This window comes from Apteryx rowi, unplaced genomic scaffold (genome assembly GCF_003343035.1).
Source record: "Apteryx rowi isolate R43461 unplaced genomic scaffold, aptRow1 scaffold_196, whole genome shotgun sequence".
Classification (NCBI taxonomy): Eukaryota; Metazoa; Chordata; class Aves; order Apterygiformes; family Apterygidae; genus Apteryx; species Apteryx rowi.
In genome coordinates this window covers 1,299,228-1,306,495 of record NW_020448263.1, presented here as the reverse complement: position 1 = coordinate 1,306,495, position 7,268 = coordinate 1,299,228, and the positions used below count along the sequence as shown (strand labels likewise).

Below are 7,268 nucleotides of genomic sequence, written 5' to 3'. Positions count from 1 at the left end.
CCCTTCCAACCTCAACCATTCTGCGATTCTGTGATTCTGTGAGTCTTGCCCTTTTTGAAGACTGGAGTGGCATTTGCTTTCTTCCAGTTCTCAGGCACCTCTCCTGACCACCATGACCTTTCAAAGATGATCAAGAGTGGCCTAGCAATGACATCTGCCAGCTCCCTCAGCACTCGAGGGTGCATCCCATCAGGGCCCATGCACTCATGGGTGTCAAGTTTGCCTAAATGATCTCCCACCCGATCCTCCTCAACCAAGGGAAAGTCCTCCTTTGTCCACACTTTCTCCTGGTCTCCAGGGTCTGAGATTCCAGAGGGCTCGTCTTAGCAGGAAAGACTGAAGCACAGAAGGCATTCAGTATCTCGGCCTTCTCTGTATCCTTCATCACCAGGGCACCTGCCCTATTCATTAGTGGGCCCACATTTTCCCTAGTCTTCCTCTTGCTACTGATGTGTTTGAAGAAGCCCTTCTTGCTGTCCTTGACATCTCTTGACAGATTAAACTCTAAATGGGCCTTGGCCTTCCAAGTCCCATCCCTGCACACTTGGCCAATGTTCCTATATTCCTCCCAAGTGTGCCCCCTGCTTCCATCTTCTGTAAACTTCCTTCTTCTGTTTGAGTTCTGCCAAGAGCTCCTTCTTCATCCATGCAGGTTTCCTGCCCCCTTTCCTCAGCTTCTTGCTGTAACACACCTCCCTTCACCACCTCCAGACTGAAAYTCCTCACCTTCAGAGCCAGAGGAACAGGGGAACGGGGAGATAGAGAAGGGCTGGAAACTGAGYGCTGTGTGGAGACCAGTTTTGAACTGTATTCTTACTATATGATTATCATTACTGACGCTTTGGTCTCGATGGACCAGTGCTGGGCCACAGAAGAGCTTCCTCGTGCAATATGGGGGGAGCCCCCTTGACCTGGGCCCACTTGTCTTCCTCTTTCCAAATGTTCCTGCCTCAACTTGAAGTGTCCAATGGAACAAGAACAAATCAAAGTAACATAGGAGTGGATTTGCAAGAGGTGATCCATGGACCCAGAACAGTGAGGAGACAGAAGGTCTGAAATAGCTGCRCAGGGTATTTTGGAAAACATCTGCCTGAAAGGAAAGAAAGAGTGTGAGGTGCGCAGGCAAAAACGGTGGAGTCCTTTGGGCAGAGTTGATTCCTTTGTTCTCTCTTTACTCAAGGGTTGCTGCTCAGTCTGGGATGAGATCTTATGGAAAACCAACAGTTTTGGCTGCCTGCTTCTCCTCAGGAACTGCTTGAGTGGCCAAAAGTGGGCATAAGGCTGGTAAAGCAGGCGCTAGCTGTGTGCTGGATTTTCCGGAAGAGGGCCAAAAAGGGTTCTTTGTCCAACTTCTGTGTCAGCAGGATAAGGAGAGGGTTGACCCAAGGGAAGAAGTGGCAGGTACCTCCCCCTGGGGGGGAGCCGAGGCCTTTGGTTCCAGCCTTTTGTCCTCCCCGGGAGTGGCAGTAGTGTGTCACAGTGATGGTCTGTGTCACCGTGGCAGCAGTGGAGGCATGTCACAGCAGTGGTCAGTGTCACCCTGGTGGTGGAGGCATGTCACAGTGGTGGTCAGTGTCACCACGGSAGTGGTGGCATGTCACAGTGRTGGTCWGTGTCACCCTGGCAGCAGTGGAGGCATGTCACAGTGGTGGTCAGTGTCACCCTGGTGGTGGAGGCATGTCACAGCAGTGGTCAGTGTCACCTTGGCAGCGGTGGCATGTCACAGTGGCAGTGGGTGATGCGGGTGGCCCAGGCRGTACAAAAAGGGCCACAGGGCGTGGGCAGCCCCAGGCTGGAGGCAGCGCCTCYGAGCACGTGACAGGTGAGTGCAGGGGAGGTGCTGCTGCCCCGCGCAGGGCTGGGCACGGGGCGCTGCTCCAACCCCACTGAGCTCGAGGGCCGCAGCCCCGCTGCCCTGGGGCCTGCCCTGCTCCGGCCCCTGCGGCACACACGGTGAGTCACAGCCTGGGCCAGAGGCAGGAGAGCCCCAGGGCAGGGGAGGAAGGGGCTTGCGGGGGGCTGCCGCGGCAGGAGCAGGGCCCCATGCCTCGGGGTGCTGGGGCTGGGCTGGAAAGTCACCCTGGTCCCGCTGCTCCCACAGGGTCGGCGAACGAGTGTCTGAAGCAGAGACCCTGGCGCGGCTGGGGCAGGACTTTACTGGCCACTTGCTGTCGACCCGCCTTGTGTGCGCCATGAAGCGCAAGGCCCCCGACTCAAGGGAGGAGGGTGAGAGCAGAGGGACCCCCGAGCTCCCTGCAGCCCGCGGCCGGGCGAAGGCTTTGCAGGGTGGCTGGTGTGCGTCTGTGAGCGGTCGCGGGGAGGCAGGAGCTGTGCAGCATCCCCGCGGCAGGGCCCATCCTCTGCTGCGCACGAGGCCTGGGGCATGGGGAGGCATACGCAGGGAGGGAGGGCTGTGCAGGGAGGAAAGGCCAGGGCTGGCCAGGGCTGGCTGAGAGCAAGGGCCTCCAGGGGAAAGGGTGAGAGGGGTCGGGAGAGGCCAGGGGAAGGCGAGGGAAGGTTGCGCATGGGAGCCCCGGAGGCCGGGGAAGGAGGCTCCTTTGGGTCAGCGTGGGGCTGTTGGGGAGCCGTGGGGCAGCAATCAGCACCAGGAGGGCGTTTGACCAGCCGGGACAGAGCAGACCCTTGCGGGGGAAGCCCTCCAGGCCCCAGCGAGGCGCTCAGGGGTTGTGGCCTTTGCTCTCCCCCTCCAGCCTGTGTGCTGTGTTGCCGGGCCGATTCGGACCCAGAGAGGTATGGGGAGAAATGGCGGAAGGATGGTCTCTATGCCCATGAGACTTGCCTGGTGAGTCTCCCTGGGGCTGCCTGCAGCTTCCCTCTGGTGCCCCAGCCCAGCAGCCTGCAATCTCCATGCCCAGCCGGGCAGGATCGGGCCATGGGGAGGGGACTGGGTCTGTGGCTGCAGGGAATCCCATCCCAAGAGCTCAGTGGGTGTCGACTCCTCCTCGACACCTCCTGCCCCCCCTGCGTCCCTTTGCTGCGCTCTGCTCGGGCTCTTCTCGTCCGCCCCAGCACRGCGTGTGCTCAGCTCAGCAAGGTCCAGCAGGCCAGCGCTGCCTGCAGCAGTGTCCCCCAGCCCCTCGCCCAGGCACTCTCCGCCACTGCCTTCCCTGCCCACAGCACAGTCCACGCTCCCACCTCGCCAGGCCTTTGCACTGCTTGTTGTGGACCAGCTTGAAGGCCCAGGAGCATTGCAGCTCACCCAGCCTCAGGCAGCGCAGCATGGCCTGCCCCAACCCTCTCGCCAGTGTCTCAGCATCAGCCACCAGCAATGAGCCATGCCTCCATGACTTGATGAGGTCTGGGACCTTTGTGTGTTTCAGTATCTTGCCAGCGGGCTCCCTGTGAGACACACCAGTGAGACAGGAACCGACAAGTTCCTTCCGGCGGATATCAGGCGTGCAGTGAAGCAGACAACTCGGAAGATGAAGAGCTAGCAGGGGCGTGGGGAGGTTTGTGGTGGCATGGGTTTGTGCGGGCTCAGCCTGGCCCATGGGAAGGCAATCCTGGGGTTTTCCGTCAGTCCCAGGAGCTCCAGAGAGGATCCAGGAGAAGCCGGAAGTCCAGTCCCTGAGGTGGCTCTGCAGGACGCGACTGCGCAGCGTCCCCATCCCTGCAGCCTTGGCAAAGGTGTGGGCAGGCCTTGGGGGGCCCCGAGCATGTCTCTGATGAGGGGTTGCTGTGCTCTTTCCAGCTCTGCTACGTCTGTGGTGAGCGCGGGGCCATCACTAGCTGCCGGCAGAAGGGCTGCAAGCGCAGCTTCCACTTCCCGTGCGGCTGYRAAGAYGGCTGCGTCTCGCAGTTCTTTGGGCAGTACAGGTAAGAGCTGACGAGCCTGGTGCTGGGCCGCCTTTGCCTCAGTCGGCCTCCTGCCAGCACTGGCCAAGTGGACGAAGCAGCTGCCTGCTGTGCCCCGCACTGAGCCTGCCAGAGGCAGAGCCAGGGTGTGCAGGGCTCCTTTATTGCCCCCCCCTTTTCCTTCCTCTGGGTGCTGGAGCAGAGTGGGAGGGTCTGCCGTCAGCCATGCCCTGGCAATCCCTTGATCTCGGCCCCCGGGGAGCTGGGGATGCATGCCTGGCCGTGGGCTGCAAAGCCAGGGTCTTGGTCAGGCCTCCACTGTGCAGACAAGGTGCCCACCTGGGTGAGAGTGCACCAGAGCCCATCTCCGAGGGAGGACGCGCAGGCCTCAGGCAGAACATGCTGGGGCCCTTGGGTGGGAGATGCATGGGAAGCAGGAAAGGGATGGGAAGAGACACATGCATACATTGCCTGGGGAGCAGGCAGCCTCTGCAGCCTTTGGGATAGTCTTGTTGAGAAAGGCGGGATGACTCTGCACGTCCTGACCTTGCCCACCCCTTCCATGTTGTGCCCAGGTCCTTCTGCCGGGAACATCTCCCGGAGCAAAGAGTGCAGGCGCAGCTGGATGGGGAGACCTTCTGCCTCATTTGTCTGGAGCCCGTGGAGGAAAAGCTCTCCCGCCACACTCTGGTGTGCCCTGCATGTACGCACACGTGGTTCCACCAGGGCTGCATCCAGGTAGGAGGTCCTTCCCGCGCCCCTTGGGCATGGCAGGTGGCCAAGCAGTGGGCAGTGCCCCGCTCACGCTGCTTGTGCCTCTCTTGCAGCAATAGGCTCTCGGGGCAGGCTTCTTCTGCTTCCAGTGCCCGCAGTGTAAAGACAGGGAGACATTCCTGTGGGAAATGTCTTCCCTGGGCATCCGAGTGCCCCTCAGGTTGGTTCTYTCCTGCCCTTGCCCTGTGCCCAYGAGRCAGAAGAGGGGCAYGAGCCTAAGSGGCAGGGGAKGCTCATGCCCTTGCTTGGCTTCAACCCGGCAGACAACCCACGTGGGAGGCAGASGGTGCCTTTGCCGAGYTGTAYGAGAGGCACCGTSGATGTGAYGCCAGCCGGTGTCTTYGTGCGCGYGGCCGAGAAGAGGCAGCAGAAGAGGGGTAAGTCAGCAAAGCTGCAATTTCCCCMCTGCCCACRTGGCRGCAGGTGCCTTGGTGCCAGCCTCRCGCCATCTCTGAAGGTCTTTGGAAGGTGGCTGSACRCCCTGCAGGGCAGGAAGGACAGGGAAAGGGAGAGCCCTTTTCYGTGGGCATGCTGWGCTGCCKGGGCAGGAGGCATGCCYCTGCTAGCACTGGCCAAGCGGTGYGCCAAGGAGTGGAGGGTTGGCCTGGGGCTSTGCCCAGGCTCTTCACCTCCCCCAGGGCTCTGGGAGCAAGGCCTCTTGGCACTCAGGTGGGGCCAGCTCRGGGAGCTCTGCCGGSTACYCTCTTGCTYGCKYYSYTYYKTYSTYSKCKGCSKCCYYSSYGKCRYYRCYRSCRSYGSYKSCYRCYMYKSYSRCCAMCMMCYYYSYTKYYYYMSSMSRYSGYRGCWGCTGCTKYKYTSCTCCTGTGCTGCYAAAGGCAYGCACCRCCGCTGCTCCGCCTTGAGGCCCACCACAGCCACRTGGGAGTGTGACGACTGCGCGGGCCTGGGCACTGGTAAGAGGAGACCCTGGGTCCGCTTGGGTGCCCCCAGGCCAGAGCCAGGAGCCAGACAAGGCCCGCCCGTGGCTGCTCAGGCTGCGCTTGGCAGCGGCTCTCTCCTCCCAGGGGGGCCAGTGCTCTGGCCTCTCCTGCCCTGGGGGCGTGGGGCCATGCTGCTGACCTTCCTGCCTCTCCTTGCAGCCTCCAGCGCACAGTCGGGGACGGCCAGCTCCAGCACCAGCAGCCAAGCAGCATCGTCTCCCAGCTCCCAGGCTCCTGCGAGCAGCAGACGGTCAGGCCAGACGGGGCCAGAGCGAAGGGCAGGCCGCTCCCGGTTAAGTCGCCACTCACAACATCCTTACAGCTGGCCCTGAAGAGGCAGCGCTGCCCCAGCCCATGCGGGCTCCTTCTTCTCGGCAGTTCTGTGCATCGGGCCTTGTGGCAGCCCCAAGGCATGCCACCGGTCCCCAGCCCCTGCCAGAGGGAGCCCCGTGAGCCTGCTGCCTGCGCCCAGCCTGTGTCCACAGACCAGATGCACTGGACAGGGGGACACTGCCTTCCCGCCACAGGCAACCACCCTGTGTCTGACTCTCAGTAAAGAGAACTGTATTCTAGACCTGTGGCAAGAGCTGTGGCATTATTGGAGTTATGAGTGAGACCTAAGGGTAAAAGTCAGCTTTGTCCGAGAGAGCAAATTGCCCTAGAGCTGCAGTATACACAGTGGGTCCCCAGGGCACGGAGGTCCTTAGTTCCTGGGGTGGCCCAGGAACTCACCAGCTGGTCTCTGCATTGCTGAGACAATTGGACCGACTGGTGGCAATGCACCAACTGGAGACCAGGTGCCTGGCTGCAGAGGCTGAGAGAGGAGGGACTGTTTAGCCCGGAGAAGGGAAGGCTCCGGCTCTGGGGGGAATCCCCTCAACGTTGAGAGGTATCTGATAGGAGGGTGTCAGGAAGACGGAGGCAGACTCTTCTCCGGGGTGCCCCGTGAGCGGACAAGAGGCAATGGGCACAAACTGAAACACAGGAAGTTCCATCTGAACATGAGAAAAAACTTCTTCACTGTGACGGTGACAGAGCACCGGAACAGGTTGCCCAGAGAGGTTGTGGAGTCTCCTTCTCTGGACATATTCAAAACCCGCCTGGACGCGATCCTGTACAACGTGCTCTAGGTGACCCTGCTTGAGCAGGGGGGTTGGACTTAGACAATCTCCAGAGGTCCCTTCCAACCTCAACCTTTCTGTGATTCTGTGAAAATAACAGTCCCATAACTACAGGCAATTCCAGTATTTTATATTCACTTCTAACGTCCTCTGAAAGGATCATATCTATAATATAATAAAACACCTACAGACTMTAGTAGGACTGGGATTTAGTGTTAAACTCCGGCTAGAATAAGGGGAAGATATTTCTTTTGCAAGTGGTCCAGGAAGTGATTGTATAAAGGCATTGATAATTCATTTGCATATAAAATAATAACAACAGTAACGGGGGCTAAATTATCCCACCTATGCAGAAACCCTGGGTGGTCAGGACTGGCTAGTCATTATTCTCTTGTCATATAAGCAACTCAGTTTGCAGCTGCATTTCTGTCTTACAAATCCAATTCAATCAAGAGAACTGAAACATCATTAGCAAACTCACTGATTTATCCACCAGTAAAGCGCTGATACAGGCTTCTATTCCTGCTGATAATAAATTCTCTACAGAGCAGTTTGCTCTCTCTAGGAATCTCCCATTATTCTGATGGCTACAGGTTTCTAACTTTACTGCTGGAAT

At 59.4% G+C, this 7,268-nt stretch overlaps 1 protein-coding gene across 3 annotated transcripts; it reads left to right on the top strand.

Moving 5' to 3' along the window:
- Positions 1 to 637: 637 nt before the first annotated feature.
- Positions 638 to 4,863, top strand: LOC112964610 (PHD finger protein 7-like). 3 transcript variants are annotated; one of them, XR_003253019.1, is made up of 6 exons: positions 638 to 1,114; positions 2,102 to 2,226; positions 2,712 to 2,803; positions 3,342 to 3,837; positions 4,392 to 4,554; positions 4,644 to 4,863. XR_003253019.1 is itself a non-coding variant. In XM_026062918.1 (6 exons), exons 2-6 carry the CDS (start codon positions 2,193 to 2,195, stop codon positions 4,647 to 4,649), a joined length of 420 nt encoding a protein of 139 aa, XP_025918703.1. In that variant the 5' UTR covers positions 638 to 1,401; positions 2,102 to 2,192; the 3' UTR covers positions 4,650 to 4,863. The 3 variants fall into 3 exon arrangements, 2 of the variants coding, with proteins under 2 accessions (XP_025918703.1, XP_025918701.1); XM_026062918.1 differs by having other exon boundaries at positions 638 to 1,401; positions 3,713 to 3,837; XM_026062916.1 differs by lacking the exons at positions 638 to 1,114; positions 2,102 to 2,226; positions 2,712 to 2,803 and having other exon boundaries at positions 3,023 to 3,837.
- The last annotated feature ends 2,405 nt before the right edge of the window (positions 4,864 to 7,268 follow it).